Source organism: Piliocolobus tephrosceles, chromosome 6, assembly GCF_002776525.5.
Source record: "Piliocolobus tephrosceles isolate RC106 chromosome 6, ASM277652v3, whole genome shotgun sequence".
In the NCBI taxonomy this organism is placed as follows: Eukaryota; Metazoa; Chordata; class Mammalia; order Primates; family Cercopithecidae; genus Piliocolobus; species Piliocolobus tephrosceles.
Window position 1 is genome coordinate 146441049 of NC_045439.1, and position 26542 is coordinate 146467590.

General features: G+C 43.0%; 2 protein-coding genes across 9 annotated transcripts in view; one reads left to right on the plus strand and one right to left on the minus strand.

Moving 5' to 3' along the window:
• Nucleotides 1-26542, plus strand: part of RTF1 (RTF1 homolog, Paf1/RNA polymerase II complex component) — a 236534-nt gene that overhangs the window by 61651 nt on the left and 148341 nt on the right. The window lies entirely within an intron of this gene.
• Nucleotides 1-26542, minus strand: part of PATL2 (PAT1 homolog 2) — a 49271-nt gene that overhangs the window by 8694 nt on the left and 14035 nt on the right. For 3 of the 8 annotated variants that reach the window (XM_023196357.1, XM_023196360.1, XM_023196355.1), the window contains exons 1-4: nucleotides 3701-3763; nucleotides 3320-3410; nucleotides 2344-2540; nucleotides 725-805 (exon numbers count right to left, since the gene is read on the minus strand). In XM_023196357.1, the coding sequence (XP_023052125.1) occupies nucleotides 725-805; nucleotides 2344-2540; nucleotides 3320-3410; nucleotides 3701-3739 (408 nt within the window). In that variant the 5' untranslated portion in view covers nucleotides 3740-3763. Of the gene's footprint in view, nucleotides 1-724; nucleotides 806-2070; nucleotides 2127-2343; nucleotides 2839-3319; nucleotides 3764-26542 lie in introns of those variants that run through there. The other 5 variants (XM_023196359.2, XM_023196358.2, XM_023196356.3 and 2 more) reach the window with 5 other exon arrangements.

Below are 26542 nucleotides of genomic sequence, written 5' to 3' on the forward strand. Positions count from 1 at the left end.
TTTTGTATTTTTAGTAGAGACGGTGTTTCACCATGTTAGCCAGGATGGTCTCGATCTCCTGACCTTGTGATCCATGCGCCTCAGCCTCCCAAAGTGCTGGGATTACAGGCGTGAGCCACCACACCCAGCCCTACCCTTGTTTCAACAGGGCTTGACTAGGAAGCAGCTCTTTATTCCCTGACAATGTGGGGTCATGTGCTTTTCCTACTATTTGGAAAGTCAACACCTCTCACTCTCCTCTCTATGATAGCCTTCTCTTGGGCTGTTTTCTGCCGTTGGGGCAGTACTCATCTGTCTTTTTCTGACTCACTTGAAGCCCTCCTCAAAACTCTGATTCTTTCCTAGTTCTCCCTGCAGGATATCATCATTCTTGAATTCTTCTACCCCAGGCCATGTTCCTATTACACAGTTAATTGAAGGGCAGGTGCTCTTTCCAGCTAAGGGCTGGCCATCTGCTGAAAGATTGCCTAAGGCAGAAGTAGTTTGTCCTTGTTCATACACATGGCCAGTTGTCCCAGTACCACATATGAAGGTGTCTATCCGTGCCCGTGGTTGGGCACACCACCTCTGTCATTTATCAAGCTCCTCTATGCTGGGGCAACTCCCACCTCCCATACCCGTACCTCACTTTGGGTGCCTTAACTCCAGACCAGGGTTGGGGCCAGATTGAACATAATGGATGGAATCCTCACTATGCACAGTATGAAGCCTGCAGTAGACTCACCTGCCACAGAAAATGCAAGGAGGCAAGTGACATTCCCAGCACACCAGGGGCCTTGAATCCAGGTGAGCTGAGCAGAGCTCTCTGGAACAGGAAGGAGGAACCAGGTTCGAATGGGCCTCTGTAGTGTCTTCTACATTCACCTGTGTTTTTGAGGAGGTGGACGGAGGCAGCAAGACCAGCTATTCCAACATCCAGGGCAGTGGCAGCTTGGCCCTCCCTCAGGTTCAAAGTCAACTGGGCCAGGATCCCTCTTCCTCTCCCGGGAGGAATAAGACTACTGCAGTGGTCCTCCCTTATTCAAGAGAGAGAGATGTTCCAAGACCCCCAAGGGATGCCTGAAACTGGATAGTACTAAACCCTGTGTAGTGCTTTTTCTTATATATACACACCTATGATAGTTCATATTTTTGTTTGTTTTTGAGACGGAGTCTCGCTTTGTCGCCCAGGCTGGAGTGCAGTGGCACCATCTTGGCTCACTGCAAGCTCCACCTCCCAGGTTCACGCCATTCTCCTGCCTCAGCCTCTGAGTAGCTGGGACTACAGGCATGCACCACCACGCCCGGCTAATTTTTTGTATTTTTAGTAGAGACAGGGTTTCACCGTGTTAGCCAGGATGGTCTTGATCTCCTGACCTCGTGATCTGCCCGCCTCAGTCTCCCAAAGTGCTGGGATTATAGGCGTGAGCCACCGCGCCCGGGGATAGTTCATATTTTTTAAATTTTTTTTTTAGAGTTATAGTCTTGCTCTGTCACCCAGGCTGGAGTGCAGTGGCACTATCATAGCTCACTACAGGCTCAAACTCCTGAGCTCAAGCCCGCCTCCTGCCTCAGACTCCTAAGTAGCTGGGACTACAGGCATGTACTACCATATCTGGCTAATGTTTGAAATTTTTTTTTTTTTTGTAGCGACAGGGTCTTGCTTTGTTGCCCAGGCTGGTCTGGAACACCTGGCCTCAAGCAATCTTCTCAAAGTGCTGGGATTACAGACATGAGCCACTGCACCTGGCCAGTTTAATTTATGAATTAGATTCAATAAGAAATGAACAATACAAATAGAACAGTTATAATGATATACTGTAATAAAACTTATGTGAATGTAGTCTCTTAAAATACCTTATTGTACTATACTCGCCTATTTTCAGACTATAGTTGACCAAGGGTAACTGAAATGGCAGAAAGTGAAACCATGGACTACTGTATCTTCGTAGTAGGTTGAAGGAAGGTCTGATTCACCTCATATCTACGTGAGAGTCCTTGTCCTTCTCCACTAGTTATGAGATCCAGGGGAACAAATACCAGGAATGGACTAGTGAGACAGAGGCCCAGGATCAGGCAAAGATGACTCACCTTTAACACTAGTAGCCGGGCCACCGCCTGTGGGCGATGCACAGCGCTGCTAGGACCTGGTTTTAAGGTGAGAACAGCATCAGAAACGAAGTGGAAGACAGGAGAAAGAGGGAAGGAGAGAGTCCCTAATTCAGGTTCAAGGCTTAAAATCGAAGTGTTAATCCAGAACTTGCCTTGAAAAAGGGTGGAAAAGAGAAGAAGAATGTTTAGTGACAGCCTGTGAGCCACAGACAGTTCAGGACAACCCTCTCCCATTCCCTCCTGCCATGGTACCTGGGTATTATGGACAGCACCAAGTATAGTTGGATCCCCAAGATCATTCTCTTCCTCCTCTTCTTCTTCCAGGTCTGGGTCCAGATCTTCCTCCTCCTCCTCCTCTTCCTCCCCTTCATTCTCTTTTTCTTTTTCCAACTGGCAGGCAGACACCAGCTCCTCCTCAGGAGCCAAAGGGCCACAGATCTTACCTGGCCCTTGGTTTAAGTGTGGGCCAGAGGAGAAGGTAAAATGGGGGCTCAGGTGTGAATCTTGTCTAGAGAGGCTACTACTCAATAGCACTTCTGTTCTTAAGCCATCTCCAGCACCACCTTTGAACATAATGCCTCCTGTTCTGTGGATTTAACTCAGCCTCCCCTCTCCCAAGTTCCCCCGAACCATCCCCTAGTAAGTCAAATGAAACCTGAGCCAGGTGTGGTGGCTTGTGCCCGTAGTCCCGGCTACTTGGGAGGCCAAGGTGGGAAGATCATTTGGGCCCAGGAGTTTGAGATCAGCCTGGGCAACACAGTGAAACCCTGTCTCTAAATAACAATTTAAAAAGCAAACAAAAGGAACCTGGCAGATACCAAACATCTTCACTTTCACATCCCCTCTTCAATTGCTTAAGTTCTAGCACAGCCTTTTCCATCTGCTCTGCCCCACCCAACGCCCTTTCTGTTGCCTCTTTGAACAAGTTCCAGCTGCCCCGACTCACTGCAATTTAACCCTCCTGTGTGCCATATACTTTACGTGCATATGTTCATTTAATAGTCATATGAGGCTGTCCTGGGTTGTTATTGATAATTTTACTAGGTTGGTGAGAAAAATAAAGCCCAGAAGAGTGACCTCTCAGTCACCCACTGTAATATAATTAGCAAGTGGAAGAATTTGGAATAACTTCCGGTGACTCTGGACATCCAAGCCCACACGTGAAACAGACCAGCAAGCTCTGCATGCTGGGGCATTTTATATAACACCACGGCCCACTTGTTGATACCTTCAAGGCATTTCATCTTGGTAGGCTGGTGGACTTCCTTCTTGGCTGTGTCCTCCAGTGAAAGAGCATTGCCAGCCTCTGGAAGGTAAACCTGAGACAAGAAAGAGGCCAAGAGGCACCGTCATCAGTAAGGATGATGGCACCCTAAAACAGCCATGGAATCCTCCCAGCAAGATGGTTAGAGAATTCTTGGCCATGGTCTTGAGGAGAGAGACCCTGGGGTCTCAGAGCGCCATAAACCCCCACCCTCCCAGCTCAGCTCTAGGGAGCTGTCCCACAAAGGGACAGAAATGAGGGACAGGCTAGGAGAAGAGAAGTACTTCCCAACGGACATCACCAGTCACCGTCCGAGTGTGGTGATGCCTTGCTGCTAACACCCACCACCTGACTGTTGCTGTCCTTTCTGTTTAAGTTATTCATAGCAGCCTGAGCCGGGACCTGTTTGCTGCTCCTGCCTTTAAAAGTCCCAGCTCCTCCCCTGCTTACCCATTAAAGGGCCAGCATCCTCCAACCTTTGGGGCCTGATGGAAATATGAGAACATAGTTTAATGATTAAAAAAATCCTTGAACAGAGAAAAGACCTAAACTGCATTTTTAGCCATCCATGGTTTTTAGTACAGTTTATTGGGATTGATATTTGGGGGCAGATATTCAAAAAGAGGATCCCTGTTTTCCACACCCTTCATTGGTACTTTGTGAGGTTGCATTTCATTTAATCCCTAGGTTTTGCTTCAACAAACTTGGATAGGAAAGTCCTGGGTAGATCCTGGGGAGGAGGCCTAGCAACCAAGTTCCTGGCGCTTCAGGGCAGCGTACTTGAAGCCCTCAAGTCCACCTGATGATGCTTGCCCTTCACCGGGTCATGTGAGCTTAAGTCAGCTACTCAGCTCGGACTGATGAGAGACCCCTGTGAATTTGGAAGCCAGATCTTCATGGTAAAAACACTTTTGCATGAGATACACAATCTTTTTCTTTTTCTTGTTTTTTTTTTTTTGAGTCTTGCTCTGTCACCCAGGCTGGAGTGCAGTGGCCGGATCTCAGCTCACCGCAAGCTCCGCCTCCCGGGTTTACGCCATTCTCCTGCCTCAGCCTCCCAAGTAGCTGGGACTACAGGCGCCTGCCACCTCGCCCGGCTAGTTTTTTTGTATTTTTTAGTAGAGACGGGGTTTCACTGTATTAGCGAGGATGGTCTCGATCTCCTGACCTCGTGATCTGCCCGTCTCGGCCTCCAAAAGTGCAGGGATTACAGGCTTGAGCCACCGCGCCCAGCCGAGATACACAATCTTACATCTTCTTGGCTGCTCTAATGGCAAACTGGTCCAGAAGCTCAGAAGTAAAAACAAATCAACAACAACAAAAACAGAAACATAGCTGCTCCTGGTAGGCAAAACCCAACACCCTCCCAAGCCTCATCTAACCCTTGGTTCTGTGCCCACATCCTGTGTTCAGCTGAATCCCACATGACTTTGTAGAACTTCTGAATAAAAATAAAAACTAAGTTAATTTCCCTACATCAAAAATGAAAGTTAGGACCCTCTTGTCATCGTGAGAAGACCATGATTCTTGGTGCCTTTAAAGGAAAATATTTGTTTCAGAAGTTTTACTGCAGGTCATAAACGATATGGGTGGGGGAACAAATATAAGTAGCTTGAAAGTTACTGAAAAACTTCTCATATATCTGAATTGGGTTCTGACCTTTTTTTTTTTTTTTGTGAGATAGCATCTTACTCTGTCACCCAGGCTAGAGTGCAGTGGCATGATCTGGGCAGCCTCCATCTCCCGGGTTCAAGAGATTCTCCTGCCTCAGCCTCCCGAGTAGCTGGGATTATAGGCGGCCACTACCACACCCAGCTAATTTTTGAATATATATATATTTTTTCAGTAGAAACAGCGTTTTGCCATGTTGGCCAGGCTTGTCTCAAACTCCTGACCTCAAGTAATCCGCCTGCCTTGGCCTTCCAAAGTGCTGGGATTATAGGCACAAGCCACCACACCCAGCCAGGTTCTGGCCTTTTTGGTAATGTTATTCAGCTGTTTCTCTCAGGAACTTCCTAATAACATACTTTGGCACTATTAACCAAAGGACCAAATGGTGAATTTCAGTGTTCTAGAGGTGATTCATCAGGTTGTTGTAGAGATAGATCTTAAGGAGAAACTTGTTGCATGAAGATTTTCATTCTGAAGGGACTTCTGGTATTGACTAGTACCAAAGCAGGTGGATTAGGGCTCAGTCTTTAAGATCACAGCCCTGCCCTGGCTGTTCGGAGTTTCACTTGGGACGTACTGTTTTTTATGAAGGTCCCCTGCCCTTATCTGAAATCTCATATGTCTACTGATCCTCTCGATGTTCTAACTTTCCTGCCATCATTTAATTATGTTAAGTTTAAGCCAAGCCTATGCTAGGTTTGGGGTACATAGTGAATAAAGCAGATGCTTCCCACAGCCTCTTAGAGCTTCTTCTAGAATAAGAAGTACACACAGGTACACAGGATTGTTGGATCAGATTTTAAAAAGACATTAGAGTGACTCATACCTATAATCCCAGCACTTTGGGAAGCTGAGGCAGGAGGATCGTTTGAGCCCAGGAGTTCAAGGCAAGCCTGGGCAACATAGGAAGACTCCGTCTCTATTAAACAAATTTTCTCAAAGGAAAAAAAAAGACATTAGAAATATTTAAATTTGCTGCATAAAACACTTTTTTATGGGGAGATTTTAAAATCCATTATTTCAGGTTATTTAACAGCAGTAGATCTAGTCAGGCTTTCAATTTCTTCTTGAGTTTTAAGTTATATATCTTCTAGGAATTTGTCCATATGTCCATTTCTTGTAAATTTTCAAATTTGTTGGCATAAAGTTGTTCATAGTATAAGAGTATTTAAAAATCCATGCTATAACTATACTTTGTCTCTCCCACCCCCTTTTATTTACTTATTTATTTTGAGACACAGTCTTGCCTGTCACCCAGGCTGGAGTGCAGTGGCACAGTCTCAGCTCACTGCAACCTCCACCTCCTGTGTTCAAGCAATTCTCCTGCCTCAGCCTCCAAAGCAGCTGAGATTACAGGTGCACACCACCATGCCTGGCCAATTTTTGTATTTTTTTTAGTAGAGATGGGCTTTCGCCATGCTGGGCAGGCAGGTCTCCAACTCCTGGCTTCAAGTGATCCACCTGCCTTGGCCTCCCAGGGTGCTAGAATTACAGGTGTGAGTCGCTGCGTCCAGCCCTTTGTCTCCCTTTTTATTCCTAATATTATTAATCTCCTCCTTTGTTCTTCTTTCCAGAGTTTGTCTATTTTATTAGTCTTTTAAAAGAACCATATATGTCAGGTTTCCTTCAGGAAATAGATGGTGTACTAATACTGGATAATCTAGTAAAGAGATATTTATAAAACTATAGAAAGAGTATAGTGAAACCACAAGTAATAGCAGAATCCCCTGGGACTGGGACAAGAGGATGGAGCAGTCACCAGAACCTGGAGAGAGAGAAGGCTGCCTGGCTTCAGATAATGTCAGCATCTGTGCCATATGAGTTCCAATGTGGCAGCCCTCTCCTAAATTATACCCATTCCCTCTGGATCTGGGATCTGCTCCCTCCCCTTGCCCCTGAGGTCTGGGGGTGGGAAAGGCTCCCCACTCTTGCTAGTTCCAGGGTGCTTCACTGTCCTTTACAAGTTTCCTGTTCACACCTTGATGAATATTCCCTTTTAGACATGCTCCTCAGTTACAGCACTTGAATGTGCCATCTGCTTCCTGTTGGGAGCATGACAGACACTGCTCCATCACCAGCCTGCTGAGCTTTCTTTAATTTGTCCTGTTCAGCTTCCTCTCCCATCCATCTCTCATTAGTGATTCTAAAAGATAGGGATTATCCTCCAGTCCTCCACACAACTCCCATCTTTTCTCTCAGCAGTTAACCTCACCTCTTATGTTATGGGGAAAATAGAGGCCATTGGGGCTGATCTACTTCAATTCATACTTAGAGGAAATTATACAGTCACAGGCCTCCTCACCTTGCACTTCCAGGTGGGGGGCCCTCCTCCTCTTCAAGTCCAGACTCTCTTACTGGATATTTGGCCCTTCAGCCACTTCTCTCTGTGTCTTGAGCCTCTCTGTTTTCCCCTCTTTTTCTTAGAGTATAGCATAGAAATATCAGGATGTGTCCACTTCTTGGAGACAAATCCCCGTCTTGTTTTTGTTTCTTATTTTAACTGCCCTTCAGGTCTCTCTTACCCAACAAACCAAACTTCTCCATTTCCTCACATCATTCCTTCAACTGTTGCTTTCTGGCTTTTGACTCCATCATAGTGGTGGCAACAGGGACAAACAGACATAATCTCCATAAGCCCCTTCAATACTTTTCTGGACAATTGACAATTATTTGACGTGTTAGTGCTCTGCAAATGCAGGGTCAAGACAAGTCCCCTACCCTTACTTCCACCTAGATGCCACCTATATAATTCTCGGGTTTAAAAAAATATATCTGGAGCTACCATTACTAGTTACTCTGCAGAGACTTTTCTCAATACCATTACCAGTGATTTTTCTTTCTTTCTTTTTATTTTTAGAGATGGGGTCTCGCTCTTTCACCCAGGCTGGAGTACAGTGGCATGATTATAACTCACTGCAAACTTGAACTTCTGGACACAAGCAATCCTCCTGCCTCAACCTTCCAAGTAGCTGGGACTACGGCGTACACAACCACACCCAGCTAATTTTTTAAATTTTTGTAGAGATGGCGTCTCACTTTGTTGCCCAGACTGGTCTCAAACTCCTGGGCTCAAGTTGTCCTCTCACCTTGGCCTCCCAAAGTGCTAGGATTACAGATGTGAGCCACCTCTCTCGGCTGTGATTTCTTAACTGTAAGTGCAAAAGACATGTTTCAGTACTGACCTTAGCTGAAGTCTCTACAGCATTCAACACTGCTGATCATGTCCTCCTTGGATCTTTGTGCTCCCACAGCTTCCCAACACTTGTGTCCTGGCTCTTCCCGTACCTCTTGGGTCATCTTTCTTTGGCCCTTTTCCTGCTCCCTTTATCTTCTTCCCATCCCTTGAATATCCACTTCCTCAGGCTACTTCTCAGTTCTCTATATATCAAAAATTCTTAATCTGAGGATCCCCTGAAATTGTGTATATGTTGGTGTGGTTTTCAATATGTTCAGTTTTCTGGAAAGAGCATCCATAGCTTTTATCATGTCCCAAAGGGATCAAGGATCCGCAAAGGTTAAATCCTCTGCAACCTGATATCCCTGGACAATCTCATCTCATGCTGATGATTTCCAAGTTCTTTTGTCAGATCGGACACTCCCCAACTTACAACACCTCAGTGTTTCTCATGTCCCATTCTTTACATAAAGCATAAGGCCCTTTACAATCTGACCCTGACTGTCACAGAAGGCAACCAGTCTCCTATCTTAAAGTTCCCTGCCTTCTAGATTGAGTTTCAGAAATAGTAAACCGCTTTTAGCTGCATGGGGAAATTAGGGTTCCACTTGAGTCTTCTCTCATAATCGCTGTGCATCAGGTTGCCCCTACCCTGGAGACCTCTCGCCTTTGGTCTGGGAGGTATATTCTGTTGCTGATTAAGGCAGCTTCCTGTCCCAGTTCTGTCTTTTCAATGATATTGAAAGTGTGTATCTTAGCAGGTAATATGCTGTGCATTGTGTCATATAAGCAAAATGAAGTTACACAGTAAGAGTTATTTTAATTGGAAGGTGATTTCTGAATTGTCTTATTCTAATATTCTAGTTATTCAAATGGGAAAAACAAACTCGGCTCAGGCTTCATCTCCTCCAGGAGGCCTTCTCAGATAGGCTTTTCCCTTCCAGCTTGGGATAGTCACCCTTATGTGTGCTCATTTATCCTTATGCCTTTTGCTCATTGCACCTACCACACTGTGTTTTCCAGTCTGTTTCTAAATTTGTCACTCCTACTTGTAAGCAGAGATGTTCCTCATCTCTGTGCCCCTGGCACTTAACACAGTCTCTGGAACAGAGTAGGTTCTTAGTAGTTGACTGAGCTGAACTGTAATGAAAAATTATGGACCTTCCCCTGAAAGAGAGACTTCTTCAGAGGAGTTTCTTGCCAGCCACCTGGGTGTGTCCTACTCCAGGCCACTCCTCACATTGTTCCCAAGAAATTTCATTCTGAGAAACAAACCAGAATATCTAAGCCAGAAATCATAAAAGAAAAGAACATAGATTTCACTAAAGAAAGTAAAACTTCTATATTGAAGACATATTTATGCCAAAGTAAATGCTGCATGGAGCAAAGATTTAAACATAAAAAAAATCTCAAAAAGGTGACTGGCAAGATGGCTGAATAGGAATAGCTCCAGTCTGTAGCTCCAAGAGAGATCAATGCAGAAAGCGGGTGGTTTCTGCATTTGCAACTGAGGTACCCAGCTCATCTCCCTGGGACTGGTTAGACAGTGGGCGCAGCCCACGGAGGGCGAGCCGAGGCAGGGAGGGGCATTGCCTCACCTGGGAAGTGCAAGGGGTTGGGGAACTTCCTTCCCTAGCCAAGAGACTGTGAGAGACTGTGCCTTGAGGGAGGTGCACTCCAGCCCAGATACTATACTTTTCCCATGCTCTTCACAATCCACAGAACAGGAGATTCCCTCAGGTGCCTACGCCACTAGGGCCCTGGGTTTCAAGCACAAAACTGGGTGGCTGTTTGGGCAGACACTGAGCTAGCTGCAGGAGTTTTTTTTCATATTCCAGTGGCACCTGGAACGCCAGTGAGACAGAACCATTCACTCCCCTGGGAAGGGGGCTGAAGCCAGGGAGCCGAGTGGTCTAGCTCAGTGGATGCCACCCCCACAGAGCCCAGCAAGCTGAGATCCACTGGCTTGAAATTCTCGCTGCCAGCACAGCAGTCTGAAGTCAACCTGGGACACTTGAGCTTGGTGGGGGGAGGGGCATCCGCCATTACTGAGGCTTGAGTAAGTGGTTTTCCCCTCACAGTGTAAACAAAGCCGCCAGGAAGTTCAAACTGGGCGGAGCACACCGCAGCTCTGCAAAGCTGCTGTAGCCAAACTGCCTCTCTAGATTCTTCCTCTTTGGGCAGGGCATCTCTGAGAGAAAGGCAGCAGCCCCACTCAGGGGCTTATAGATAAAACTCCCATCTCCCTGGGACAGAGCACCTGGTGGAAGGGGCGGCTGTGGGCACAGCTTCAGCAGACTTCAACATTCCTGCCTGCTGACTCTGAAGAGAGCAGTGGATTTCCCAGCATAGTGCTCAAGCTCTGCCAAGGGAAAGACTGCCTCCGCAAGTGGGTCCGTGACCCCTATGCCTCTTGACTGTGAGACACCTCCCAGCAGGGGTCGACAGACACCTCATACAGGAGAGCTCCGGCTGGCATCTGGTGGGTGCCCCTCTGGGATGAGCTTCCAGGGGAAGGAACAGGCAGCAATCTTTGCCTTTCTGCAGCCTCCACTGGTGATACCCAGGAAAACAGGGTCTGGAGTGGACCTCCAGCAAACTCCAGCAGACCTGCAGCAGAGGGGCCTGTTAGAAGGAAAACTAACAAACAGAAAAGAACAGCGTCAACATCAATGAAAAGAACATCCACACAGAAACCCCATCTGAAGGTTACCAACATCAAAGACCAAAAGTGGATAAATCCATGAAGATGAGGAAAAACCAGCACAAAAAAGCTGAAAATTCCAAAAACCAGAACACTTCTTCTCCTCCAAAGGATCACAACTCCTTGCCAGCAAGGAAACAAAACTGGAGAGAATGAGTTTGATTAATTGACAGAAGTAGGCTTCAGAAGGCCGGTAATAACAAACTGCTCCAAGCTAAAGGAGCATGTTCTAACCCAATGCAAGGAAGCTAAGCAGCTTGAAAAAAGGTTGGAGGAATTGCTAACTAGAATAACCAGTTTAAAGAAGAACATAAATGACTTGATGGAGCTGAAAAATACAGCACAATAACTTTGTGAAGCATACACAAGTATCAGTAGCCGAATCGATCAAGCAGAAGAAAGAATACCAGTGATTGAAGATCAACTTAATGAAATAAAGCAAGGAGACAAGATTAGAGAAAAAAGAATGAAAAGGAACAAACAAAACCTCTAAGAAATATGGGATTATGTGAAAAGACCAAATCTATATTTGATTGGTGTACCTGAAAGTGATGGGGAGAATGGAACCAAGTTGGAAAACACTCTTCAGGATATTATCCAGGAGAACTTCCCCAACCTAGCAAGACAGGCCAACATTCAAATTCAGGAAATACAGGGAACACCACAAAGATACTCCTCGAGAAAAGCAACCCCAGACACATAATCATCAGATTCACCAAGGTTGAAATGAAGGAAAAAATGTTAAGGGCAGCCAGAGAGAAAGGTTGGGTTACCCAGAAAGGTAAATCCATCAGACTAACAGCGGATCTCTCTGCAGAAACCCTACAAGCCAGAAGAGAGTGGGGACTAATATTTAACATTCTTCAAGAAAAGAATTTTCAACGCAGAATTTCATATCCCGCCAAAGTAAGCTTCATAAGCAAAGGAGAAATAAAATCCTTTACAGACAAGCAAATGCTGAGAGATTTTGTCACCACCAGGCCTACCTTACAAGAGCTCCTGAAGGAAGCACTAAACATGGAAATAAACAACTGATACCAGCCACTGCAAAAACATACCAAATTGTAAAGACCATCAACACTATGAAGAAACTGCATCAATTAACTGGCAAAATAACCAGCTAGCATCATACTGACAGGATCAAATTCACACATAACAATATTAACCTTAAATGTAAATGGGCTAAATGCCCCAATTAAAAGACACACACTAGCAAATTGGATAAAAAGTCAACACCCTGCCAGGCAAGGTGGCTCACGCCTGTAATCCTAGCACTTTGGGAAGCCAAGGCAGGCGGATCACAAGGTCAAGAGATTAAGACCATCCTGGCCAACATGGTGAAACCCTGTCTCTACTAAAAATACAAAAAATTAGCTGGGCGTAGTGGCACATGCGTGTAATCCCAGCTACTTGGCAGGCTGAGGCAGGATAATTGCTTGAACCTGGGAGACAGAGGTTGCAGTGAGCCAAGATTGTGCCTTTGCACTCCAGCCTGGGCAACAGAGTGAGACTCCTCACTGTGTCTCAAAAAAAAAAAAAAAAAAAAAAAAGAGTCAAGACCCATCAGTGTGCTGTATTCAGGAGACCCATCTTGCATGCAAAGACACACATAGGTTCAAAATAAAGGGATGGAGGAATATTTACCGAGGAAATGGAAAGCAAATAAAGCAGGGGTTGCAATCCTAGTCTCTGATAAATCAGACTTTAAACCAATGAAGATCAAAAGAGACAAAGAAGGGCATTACATAATGGTAAAGGAATCAATGCGGCAAGAAGAGCTAACTATCCTAAATATATATGCACCCAATACAGGAGCACCCAGATTCATAAAGCAAGCTCTTAGAGACCTACAAAGAGATGTAGACTCCCACACAATAATAGTGGGAGACTTTAACACTCCACTGTCAATATTAGACAGATCAACGAGACAGAAAATTAACAAGGATATTCAGGACTTGAACTCAGCTCTGGACCAAGTGGACTTAGACATCTACAGAACTCTCCACCCCAAATTAACAGAATATACATTCTTCTCAGCACCACATTGCACTTCTTCTAAAATTGACCACATAAATGGAAGTAAAACACTCCTCAGCAAATGCAAAAGAATGGAAATCATAACAAACAGTCTCTCAGACCACAGTGCAATGAAATTAGAACTCAGGATTAAGAAACTCAAAACCACACAACTACATGGAAACTGAACAATGTGCTCCTGAGTGACTACTGGGTAAATAACAATATTAAGGCAGAAATAAAGAAGTCTTTGAAACCAATGAGAACAAAGACACAATGTACCAGAATCTCTGGGCCACATTTAAAGCAGTGTTTAGAGGGAAATTTATAGAACTAAATGCCTACAAGAGAAAGTAGGAAAGATCTAAAATCAACACCCTAACATCACAATTAAAAGAACTAGAGAAACAAGAGCAAACAAATTCAAAAGCTAGCAGAAGACAAGAAATAACTAAGATCAGAGCAAAACTGAAGGAGATAGAGACAGAAAAACACTTCAAAAAAATCAGTGAATCCAGGAGCTGGTTTTTTGAAAAGATCAATAAAATAGATAGACCAGAGGCCGGGCGCGGTGGCTCAAGCCTGTAATCCCAGCACTTTGGGAGGCCGAGGCGGGCGGATCACGAGGTCAGGAGATCGAGACCATCCTGGCTAACACAGTGAAACCCCGTCTCTACTAAAAAAATACAAAAAACTAGCTAGGCGAGGTGGCAGGCACCTGTAGTCCCAGCTACTCGGGAGGCTGAGGCAGGAGAATGGCGTAAACCCGGGAGGCAGAGCTTGCAGTGAGCTGAGATCTGGCCACTGCACTCCAGCCTGGGAGACAGAGCGAGACTCCGTTTCAAAAAAAAAAAAAAAAAAAAATAGACCACTAGCCAGACTAATAAAGAAGAAAAGAGAGAAGAATAAAATAAACACAATAAAAAATGATAAAGGGGATATCACCACTGATCCCACAAAAATACAACTACCATCAGAGAATACTATAAACACCTCTATGCAAATAAACTAGAAAATCTAGAAGAAATGGATAAATTCCTAGACAAATACACCCTCCCAAGACTAAACCAGGAAGAAGTTGAATCCCTGAATAGACCAATAACAAGTTCTGAAATTGAAGCAGTAATGAATAGCCTACTAATCAAAAAAGTCCAGGACCAGATGGACTCACAGCCAAATTCTACTAGAGGTATAATGAGGAACTGGTACCATTCCTTCTGCAACTATCCCAAACAATAGAAAAAGAGAGAATCCTCCCTAACTTATTTTATGAGGCCAGAATCATCGTGATACCAAAACCTGGCAGAGACACAACAAAAAAAGAAAATTTCAAAGGCCAATATCTCTGATGAACATCGATGTGAAAATCTTCAATAAAATACTGGCAAACCAAATCCAGCAGCACATCAAAAAGCTTATCCACCACGATCAATTCAGCTTCATCCCTGGGATGCAAGGCTAGTTCTACATACACAAATCAGTTAACGTAATCCATCACATAAACAGAACCAATGACAGAAACCACATGATCATCTCAATAGATGCAGAAAAGGCCTTCAACAAAATTCAACACCCCTTCATGCTAAAAACTCTCAATAAACTAGGTATTGAGGAATGTATCTCAAAATAATAAGAGCTATTTATGACAAACCCACAGCCAATATCATACTGAATGGGCAAAAACTGGAAGCATTCCCCTTGAAAACCAGCACAAGACAAGGATGCCTTCTCTCACCACTCCTATTCGACATAGTTTTGGAAGTTCTGGCCAGGGCAATCAGGCAAGAGAGAGAAATAAAGGGTATTTAAATAGGAAGAGAGGAAGTCAAATTGTCTCTGTTTGCAAATGACATGATTGTATATTTAGAAAATCCCATTGTCTCAGCCCAAAATCTCCTTAAGCTGATAAGCAATTTCAGCAAAGTCTCAGGATACAAAATCAATGTGCAAAAATCACAAGCATTGCTATACACCAATAATAGACAAACAGAGACCCAAATCATGAGTGAACTCCCAGTCACAAATGCTACAAAGAGAATTAAATACCTAGGAATCCAACTTACAAGGGATATGAAGGACCTCTTCAAGGAGAGTTACAAACCACTGCTCAAGGAAATAAGAGAGGACACAAACAAATGGAAAATCATTCCATGCTCATGGATAGGAAGAATTAGTATCATGAAAATGACCAAAGTAATTTATAGATTCAATGCTATCCCCATCAAGCTACCATTGACTTTCTTCGCAGAATTAGAAAAAACTACTTTAAATTTCATATGGAACCAAAAAAGAGCCAAGTGAATCCTAAGCACACACACAAAAAAAACAGAGCTGGAGGCATCATGCTACCTGACTTCAAACTATACTACAAGGCTACAGTAACCAGAACAGCATGGTACTGGTACCAAAACAGATATGTAGACCAATGGAACTGAACAGAGGCCTCAGAAATAACACCACACATCTACAACCATCTGATCTTTGACAAACCTGAGAAAAATAAGCAGTGGGGGAAAGGATTCCCTATTTAATAAATGTTGTTGGGAAGACTGGCTATCCATATGCAGAAAACTGAAATTGGACCCCTTCCTTATACTTTATATACAAAAATTAACTCAAGATGGATTAAAGACTTAAATGTAAGATCGAATTTAAATAAAAGCCCTAGAAGAAAACCTAGGCAATAGCATTCAGGACATAGGCATGGGCAAAGACTCTATGACTAAAACAACAAAAGCAATGGTAGCAAAAGCCAAAATTGACAAATAGGATCTAATTAAACTAAAGAGCTTCTGCACAGCAAAAGAAACTGTCATCAGAGTGGACAGGCAACCTACAGAATGGGAGAAAAATATTGCAATCTATCCATCTGACAAAGGGCTAATATCCAGAATCTACAAAGAACTTAAATTTACAAGAAAAAAAAAAAACAACTCCATCAAAAAGTGGGTGAAGGATATGAACAGACACTTCTCAAAAGAAGACATTTATGCAGCCAACAAACATATGAAAAAAAGTTCATCATCACCGGTCATTAGAGAAATGGAAATCAAAACCACAATGAGATACCATCTCATGCCAGTTAGAATGGCGATCATTAAAAAGTCAGGAAACAACAGATGCTGGAGAGGATATGGAGAAATAAGAATACTTTTACACTGTTGGTGGAAATGTAAATTAGTTCAACCATTGTGGAAGACAGTGTGGTGATTCCTCAAGGATCTTGAACCAGAAGTATCATTTGACCCAGCAATCCCATTACTGGGAATATACCCAAAGGATTCTAAATCAATCTACTATAAAGACACATGCACAGGTATATTTACTGCAGCATTGTTCACAATAGCAAAGACTTGGAACCAACCCAAATGCCCATCAATGATAGCCTGGATAAAGAAAATGTGGCACATATACCTCATGGAATACTATGCAGCCATTAAAAAGGATGAGTTCATGTCCTTTGCGGGGACATGGATGAAGCTGGACATTATCATTCTTAGCAAACTAACACAACAGAAAACCAAACACTGCATGTTCTCACTCATAAGTGGGAGTTGAACAATGAGAACACATGGACACAGGGCGGGGAACATCACACACTAGGGCCTGTTGTGGGGTGGGGGACTAAGGGAGGGATAGCATTAGGAGAAATACCTAATGTAGATGACTGGTTGATGGGTGCAGCAAACCACCATGGCACGTGTATTCCTATGTAACAAACCTGCACGTTCTGCACAAGTATCCCAGAACTTAAAGTATAATAATAAAAAAGAAATCTCAAAACTACTAAAAGAAAATATGTGAATGTTGGCCAAGCATGGTGTCTCACACCTGTAATCCCAGCACTTTGTGAGGCTGAGGCAGGTGGATCACCTGAGGTCGGGAGTTCGAGACTAGCCTGACCAACATGGAGAAACCCCATCTTTACTAAAAATACAACATTAGCTGGGCATGGTGGCACATTCCTGAAATCCCAGCTACTTGGGAGGCTGAGGCAGGAGAATCGCTTGAACCTGGGAGGCAGAGGTTGCCGTGAGCCAAGATCGTGCCATTGCACTCCAGCCTGGGCAACAGGAGGGAAACTCCATCTCAAAAAGAAAAAAAAGTGAGTGTTTTCTAAATGTAAAGAGGGACCTTCTAACTATCACCTCAAATCCATAGGCCATGAAGGGTGGCTGACAAATTTGTCTACATAAAAATTTAAGATTGCTGAGTGGCAAATATAAAACCATATATAAGGCCAAAATAACTTTTTTTTTTTTTGAGACTGGGTCTCACTGTGTTGCCAAGACTGGAGGGCAGTGGCACAGTCACAGCTCACTGCAGCCTCCACCTCCTGGGCTCAAGTGATCTCCCACCTCAGCTTCCCAAGTAGCTGGGGCCACAGGCACACACCACCATGCCTGGCCTTTTAAAATTTTTTTTTGGTAGAAACAGTCTCACTATGTTGTCTAGGCTGGTCTTGAACTCCTGAGCTCAAGTGATCCTCCCACCTTGGCCTCCTAAAGTGCTGGGATTACAGTCCTGAGCCACCACGCCTTTATTTTTATCTGGTAATCTTAAATTTACCTTTGAAAGTCATTAAAAAAAACCTTATGGTTAAAAATTCTTTTTGTTGTTTCTGAAGATATTAAGAGCTCAGAAAAAGAGATATTTATGTTAAGGTCAGAGCTTTTTAGCAATAGCTCCTTCACAACTGCTTGTTATCACATATTATCCAATCAGTAACCATGTGAAAATTAACATAATGGTGTTGACAGATAACGTAAAAATAAGTTTGCTATTTTCTCTGACATTTACTTTAAACATCCTATACTTTAGTTAAGTGCGAATGTCTGTTAACACAGAATGTCTGTGTCCTTATGGAGACTGAGAAATCTTTGACCGTGCTTTTTACTTTTTCAAATAGAAAAACTGTCCTGATTTAAATAATTTAAATTTGTATTTTTAATTAATTATAAAAATATGAGGTTTGAGGAATATAGGCTAAGTGTATAAAACCACTATTTTTGGCCAGGCGCGGTGGCTCAAGCCTGTAATCCCAGCACTTTGGGAGGCCGAGACGGGTGGATCACGAGGTCAGGAGTTCGAGACCATCCTGGCTAACATGGTGAAACCCCGTCTCTACTAAAAATACAAAAAACTAGCCGGGCGAGGTGGCGGGCGCTTGTAGTCCCAGCTACTCAGGAGGCTGAGGCAGGAGAATGGCGTAAACCCGGGAGGCGGAGCTTGCAGTGAGCTGAGATCCGGCCACTGCACTCCCGCCTGGGCGACAGAGCAAGACTCCGTCTCAAAAAAAAAAAAAAAAAAAAAAAAAAAAACTACTATTTTTGTTTACTGATATTTTATGTTAAAATATATTTGGTTATAAAAAACTCAAAAATGTTATTGTTTCTCAAAATGATGCCCCTATTTACATTACAAGAAAAGTGCACATGTAGACAGAGAAAAGTTGAGATTTTATCTACCAAACCTATGTTCAATCCATAATCAGGTAATTGTCAGATGATTTATAATGTAACATAAAAAGATTTTCTGTGATTAATCTGTAACTGTTACATTTACAGAGAAACTTCTAAGTAGGAGAAACTTTTAAAACAGATTGTGGCCAGGCATGGTGTCTCATGCCTGTAATCCCAGTACTTTGGGAGGCCACGGCGGGTGGATCACTTGAGGTCAGGAGTTCGAGACCAGCCTCACCAACATAGCAAAAACCCGTCTCTACTAAAAAACAAGTTATGGGTGTGGTGGCATGTTCCTGTAATCCCAGTTACTTGGGAGGCTGAGGCACAAGAATTGCTTGAACCCGGGAGGCGGAGGTTGCAGTGAGCTGAGATCATGGCACCACTGCACTCCATCCAGTCTGAGCCATAGAGTGAGACTGTCTCAAATAAATAAATAAATAAATAAATAAATAAATAAATAAATAAATAAATAAAATAAAAAAATATATAAAGTAAAGCTGGGCATGGTGGTGCGTACCTGTAGTACCATCTACTCAGGAGGCTAAGACAAGGTCAGCCTAGGCAATGTAAAGAGACTCTGTCTCAAATAAATAGATAAATAAATAAGATACAAAGTAAAACAAGGAGATACAATTGATGATAATGACCAGCTGGGGAAGAGTGTGAGGATATAAGTATCTTCCTTATTTTATAAAGGGAGGGCAACCTGATACAAAGACTCTGGAGGCAGTTTCACAGTGTATAGGCTGAATTATAATAGGGAAAAACTGCGAACATCCTCAATACAGGATTAGGTAAAAATGTATGGCATGTTTATATAATGAAATACTGTGAACACATGAAAAACAATATAGATCTCTATTATAGAAATAGATATACTGTCCATGATAAATGGTTAAATAAAAAGCAGTTTGCAGAGAAATCTCTGCACAATGATTGCATCTTTGTAAACATATATATTCATATTCATATCTGTATATGGATAGACAAAGAATAAACAATGCACTAGCAGTGGTTATGTTTGGTTTATAGAATAACAGGTAATTTAAATGTTTATCTTTATCCTTACCTGTATTATCTGAAGTTTTCATAATGGCCATGAATTTTATAATTAGAAAAAATAAAGCTATGAGGATAAGGTTTGTAAAATAGCAAACAAAAAATACCCCAAAGACAAACATAAAGGAAAAAAAAAAAAAAAAAACCCAGCTCTGTTGGCACCTGCATCACAGTCTAAAGGATAAAGTTCACATTCTTTACCTTGACACTAAGGTCTTCTGCAGACTCTTCCTGATAGGGCTAATTTCTGGTATCATAATCTATTTATAGCCTATAATCAGAGCCTATCAGCTCACCAGAGGAGGAACTTTCCCCAGTGCTGAGGACCTAGCAGGCACTCAGTGAAGAATCCTTGAATGACTGTGATGAACACTGAGACAGATGGAGAGGTTGGGGCCAGGTTGTAGAGGCATTTAGGCCAGGCTAAGAAGAAGAAAGCCAAAACTTTGGGATATCTTTGTCTTGGGGGTTGGAGGCCCCTCCTGTTACTCTTATTCCTCTTCAACACTGGCAACAGCAGGTAGAGCAGAAGTGGTCTGGCCCATTTGGAGCCTGGCATCTGAGAAATGGCCCAGAAATGGCAGCACTGGCAGGACTCAGGCCTGTGATTCTCATATGATGTGCTGGGCCCACATCACTGGGGCTAACTCAGCTCAGTTTGTGGCAGTGATAGGAGGGGTAGACTAGGGCTCCTGACCAAACCAGGCTTCAACAAAACTCCTACCTTCCTCAGCTATGGAGCTGATGATAACCTGCCTCCAACATGAGTGTGCTCAGAATGCTCTGTGTGGCCAGAGCCTAGTTAACCAATAGGCAAACTTGACTTGGAAGAGACAAATGTTTATAATGAATTAAGCTCCTAGAAACCAAGGCCAAAATGTCCATGATTCTGGGAAAAGAGGAAGAACTAATTTTCTATTGCTGCTGTAACAAATTTCCAAAAACTTGGTGGCTTAAGAAAACAGTTTATCATCTTGTATTTCTGTAGCTCAGAAGTCCAACACAAATTTCACAGGGCTAAAAACCAAGGCGGCAGCAGGGCAGCATTCCTTTCTGGAGACTCTATGGGAGAACTCATGTCTTTGGCTTTTCCACCGTCTAGAGGCCGCCTGCATCCCTTGATTCATAGCCTGTTCCTTCATCTCCAAAGCCAGCTTGTGGCATCTCTGACCATTCTTCTGCAGTCACATCTCCCTCTGACTACTGTCAGGAAAAGTTCTCTGCTTTTAAGGACCTCTGTGATTACGCTGGGCGTACCCAAATAATTCCTGATAATCTCCTTGTTTAAAGGTCCTTAACCTAAATTACATCTGCAAAATCCCTTATACCATGTAAAGTAATCTTTCCGCAGGTTCTGGGGCATTATTCTGCCTACCACAAGGCATGATATAGAGAAAAGTCCAAAAAAGGTTTTTTGTTTTTTTGCTTTTTTTTTTTTTTTTTTGAGACAGAGTCTTGCTCTGTCTCCCAGGCTGGAGTGCAATGGCGTGACCTCAGCTCACTGCAACCTCAATTCACTTCAGTCGAACTTCAAGCAGTTCTCCTGCTTCAGCCTCCCAAATAGCTGGGATTACAGGCATGTGCCACCATGCCCGGGTAAATTTTTTTGTATTTTTAGTAGAGACAGGGTCTCACCATGTTGGCCAGGCTGGTCTCGAAATCCTGAGCTCAGGTAATCTGCCATCCTCGGCCTCCCACGGTGCTGGGTTTACAGGCGTGATCCACCACACCCAGCCTAAAAATGTCAATAATCAGAAGCCAGTTCTGTATCAAATGACATGGAAAATATCAATATTTTATTATATTAAGATAAGCAAATTCAATGAATATATATATAAAATAATCCCAATTTTGTGGAACCTTCCTTTCCCCCTACTAAACTCTGAGTTATGTGCTGACTGAGCCACCTCCTGCCTGTCATGGCCAGGTTTCTGGGGATAGATGGTGGAACCCACCTCACCCACTCACACTTGCAGAATGTTGGATGAGCAGAGGGGCAGTCCCACCTCAGGTTTTGCTGTCAGTGGTCATTAGACAAATAGATTTCTGACTAATTTGACGTATGATAAATTGTCTTTTAGCAAACTCATTTGTAGCAAGTTGATCCACAGTTAAAACAATAATAGTAATGATGATAAGAAATAATGAAATAAAAACAGTCACAGCTTCTTCCTCTCTGAAGTCCCCTCTCTGTCAGTAGAGAGAGAGCTGTTTTCCTTTTTATTTTGCCTATTAAACTTCTGCTCCTAAACTCCCTGTGTGTGTCTGTCTCCTAAATTTTCCTGGCATGAGACGACAAACCCTGAGTATTTACCCCAGTCAATATAGCCACTTCTTATTGAGGACCTCATCCAGGATACCAAAGTACAGCATTCATCGAAACGAGTTAAGGAAACTTACAAGCTTTTGCCTACATTTTACACTAACCCTGCTTATTCCTGTGAATCAAGTGATGACCTGCACCTTGGAAGAAACAAAAAGGGATGGCAACATCTGGTGGAGGCAAACCACTGTTACGACCCATTGGAATGGCTGACAGCAATCAAACTCCAAATAGTGCTGCAGACAGAACCAAGCATTGACATGCCTATCTTCCGAGGACCCTTAGATCAACCCCAGGAGGAGCCTTAGCTGCTGTTGCCCATACAATGCCCCTTTTCAGCATGAAGTGACTAGAAAGAGTTGTCGTCCAACACCCCCTAAAAGCAGTTAGGGAGATCATCCTGGCCAACATGGTGAAACCTGGTCTCTACTAAAAATACAAAAAAATTAGCTGGGCTTGTTGGCACGTGCCTGTAGTCCCAGCTACTTGGGAGGCTGAGGCAGGAGAATCACTTGAACTTGGGTGGTGGAGGTTGCAGTGAGCCAAGATCACACCATTGCACTCCAGCCAGGTGACAGAGCGAGACTCTGTCTCAAAAAAAAAAAAAAGCAGTTAGGGTTACCACTCCAGAGGAGGGAATGATACAGGAGTTAAGAAGAAATTAATTAGGGTATAGAAGTTTTCCTTTTAATGAAAAGCAGCCCCAAATTATTTTCCTTTCTAACAAAGAGCAGCCTGTAAAATTGAGCTGCAGACATAGATGCCCGCAGTTGTGCCAATCATGTTCAAGATGGTGGCTCCATCTTCCCTTCTCTCTGTCAGCCACTTGTACAGTATGGACAGACGAGATGGAGCCGGCCAAGGGGAAAGTTCATCTGCATAGCAAGATTAGGGTGGGCTGGCCAGCCTTCCTGCCATGCTCTGTACATGTCATACCTGATGGAACCAATCTGTGAGCCCTGCGTAAATCAGACACTGCCTCCTAAAGCCTGACTATAAAATCCGGGGCATCGGCTGTCAGCCGGCCTTTTCCTCAGAAGTTCCCTATCTCTCACCAGAGAAAGAGCTGTTTTCTTTTCTCTTTCTTTTGCCTATTAAGCCTCGACTCCTAAACTCAAAACAAAAACAAAAACAGTCACAAGCCCACCAAGTTCTGTTTACTCCTGTGGCCTTGCCTGCTCCTTCTGTGTCTATGATGGATCTGTGGACACCTCTCTTACCATTTTGTGCTGTTTATTTTGTTTCAAATTTCTGATTCTTTACCAAATAATTCTTCCTGGTTTCCTCACAGTTGTTTTAGGGGAAGAATTCAGAAAGATCCAAACCACCAGCGTACTCTCTGAGAGCACCTGATTGGAAGCAGGTCTAATAGTGTCAGGGGGCAGCCAGAAAGGACCCCACACTAACTGGCCAGAGGCAAGTGTCAGCTCCACAAACTGGAAAGTGGGAAGCTATGGCTGAGAAGCATTTGTCAAAAGGGAAAAAGAATATTTGGAGGAGAATGTTGATTTTTAATAGTGCTGCATGGAATTCAAGGCAAAATAGAAAATATCCAGGTTAGAATTCCGCAGTTTTAAGTAGGAACTGAGATGAAGCGCCAAGTACTGTACCTACAAGGGAAAACATCCCTAAAGGAGGCTATGCCAGTAATTTAGTAACTGGGTATAATTTTCCCCAGGGAAAATTCTGAGTCTATCCTACTACTCCCACACAATTAAGAGATTTTGGCTTCAACGTTTACCTAATCCATTTCTGCATCCAAGCTGACAGGTGATGCTACCTCTCATTCCTTTTATGCTTTTAGTGGGCTTATAATTAAGGATGAATAATACATTTAAAACTGTGGTTATTACTGGGAGAGGATTTGGGAGAAATTAGGATTTTTATATTTCTGTACTACTTGATTTTTTTATATCAAGTTTATGTAATTTTCCCAGTAAAAATAAATTGGCATCTGATAGACTGCAATGGTTACACACAAGCCTGTGAGACAGGTTCTCTGCCTACCGGATAATTTAACTCTCAACTTTTGTCTTTCCATTCATTCTCCCTCAAATAAACATAATAGTACTTGCCGCATATGGATCTTGGGAGATTTTTTTCCCCCTCCAAGGTATGGCGTCTGACTTAGTAACTGCCAATTAAAAAAAAAAATCTCCCTTTTTGTGTTCTATTTGTTTTGGGCCTGTTGCCCATTATGCAACAGCTCTCAAATCTGAAAAGTCAGTCAGGCTGAACATCTTAGGTAGTCGCTCATAGATTAATTATTGGGCTGATTTTAATTACAGATTGGAATCTCCTGGTGGGCAGGGTCTGGCGTTTTCTGCTTTGAATTCCTTATAAGTACTTACATTTGCCACAAAGCCTTCCCTCAACCAAAATTTGCTGAATTTAAAAGAATTAACACATAAAATTGAGGATTTTGAGTTCCAAAACATTTAACCAGGAGGTACTTTGGAGCAGATAGCAATCTTCAAACTCCTTAAATTATACCATTTAACAATGGTTTTGTTTTAACTATCTCCTCCTCCTCCTCCTTTCTTCTTCTTTTTCTCCTCCTCCTCCTCCTTCTTCCTCCTCCTCCTTTTCCTCCTCCTCCTCCCTTTTCTTCTTTCTTCTTCCTCCTACTCACTGTACTTCCTTCTTTTTCTTTCTTCTTCCTCCTTCTTTTCCCTCCTTCTTCTTTCTTCTTCTCCTTTTTGACGAATCAAGTGAAGCAGTGGAAGTGGAGAAGGAACAAAGAAATCTGTGACTGTGATGAATTAGTTGTAAACACCACTGTACTTGGACCAACCTTAATTTTCTTCTTTATAGTTTTTAGTATGTTCCAATTTTCCATCATGTGCATATATTACTTTTATAAATGGAAAACAGTAAATGTCAGTTTAAAAAAATAACATTACACATCTTAGTGCTGGTTCCTGTGTATCTACTTCCCCTCACCTTCTCATTTGCTTCACATCTTGGTGCTGGTTGCTCTGTAGCTACCTCCCCCCTCACCTTCTTATTTGCTTCTATTCTTGCCCTGGTCTCCAAAGCCTCCCAATTACTTCTTATGGATCCCTTCTCGGAAAGTGCCCAGAGTTATTTTCTAGCGGAAAGATTGAGGCCTTTGGAATCCACCAGACCAAGATTTGAATCCCAGCTCAGTGAAATCATGGGAAGTATCTTACCTCTCTGCATCTCAGTCTCCTTATCTGTAAAGGAAATAACACCTACCTTCTAGATTGTTGTGTAGTTTGGGTCAGCAGCTTTCCCACTTTATTTTTTAATATTATTTTTAAAAATTGAGATGGGGCTCTTGCTATGTTGCCTAGGCTGGTCACGAACTCATGGGCTCAAGTGATCCTTCTGCTTCAGCCTCCTAAGTAGCTGGGTCTATGGGTGCATACCAGCATGCCTGGCTTTGTCCTTTTGTTTTTTTTTAATTTTTATTTTCTCTCTTTAAATTTTTTTAATTTTAATTTTCACGGGTATATAGTGGGGGTGTGTGTGTGTGTATATATATATATACTTCGTGTGTGTATATGTATGTGTGTATGTGTATATATATATGAAGTATATGAGATATTTTGATACAGGTATAATAATCACATCAGGGAAAATGGTGTATCCCTTACCCCAAGCATTTATCCTTTCTTTGTGCTACAAATAATCCAATTATACCCTTTTAGTTATTTTTACTATACAATAAAGTGTTGACACTAGTCACCCTGTTGTGCTATCAAATACCAGATCTCATTCATTCTATCTAATTTTTTTTTTTTTTTGAGACGGAATCTTGCTCTGTCCCCGGGGCTGGAGTGCAGTGGCCGGATCTCAGCTCACTGCAAGCTCCGCCTCCCGGCTTTACGCCATTCTCCTGCCTCAGCCTCCGGAGTAGCTGGGACTACAGGCGCCCGCCACCTCGCCCGGCTAGATTTTTGTATTTTTAGTAGAGATGGGGTTTCACCATGTTAGCCAGGATGGTCTCGATCTCCTGACCTCGTGATCCGCCCGCCTCAGCCTCCCAAAGTGCTGGGATTACAGGCTTGCGCCACCGCGCCCGGCTCATTCTATCTAATTATATTTTTGTGTCCATTAACCATTTCTCCTTCTCCCTCCCCCCACTACTCTTCCCAGCCTCTCGTAACCATTATTCTACTCTCTATTTCCATGAATTCAGTTGCTTTAATTTTTAGCTCCCACAAAGAAGAACATACAAACCTTGTCTTTCTATGCCTGGCTTACTTTACTTAACATAATGACCTCCAGTTCCATCCATATTGCTGCAAATGATAAGAATTCACCCTTTATGATGGCCAAACACACTCCATTGTGTATGTGTACCACATGTTCTTTATCCATTCATCTGTTGATGGACGCTTAGGTTGCTTCCAAATCTTGACTATTTTGAATAGTGCTGCAATAAACATGAAAATGCAGATATCTCTTCGATATACTGATTTTCTTTCTTTTGAGTATATACCTAGGAGTAGGATTGCTGGATCATATGGTAGCTCTGTTTTTAGTTTTTTGAGGAACCTCCAAGCTGTTCTCCATAGTGGGTATACTAATTTCCATTCCCACCAACAGTGTATGAGGGTTCCCCTTTTCTCCACATCCTCACCAGCATTCGTTATCATCTGTCTTTTGGATAAAAACCATTTTAATGAGGGTGAAGTGCTACCTCATTGTAGTTTTGATTTGCATTTGTCTGATGATCAATGATGGTGAGCACCTTCTCAGATACCTGTTTGCCATTTGTATGTCTTCTTTTGAGAAATGCCTCTTC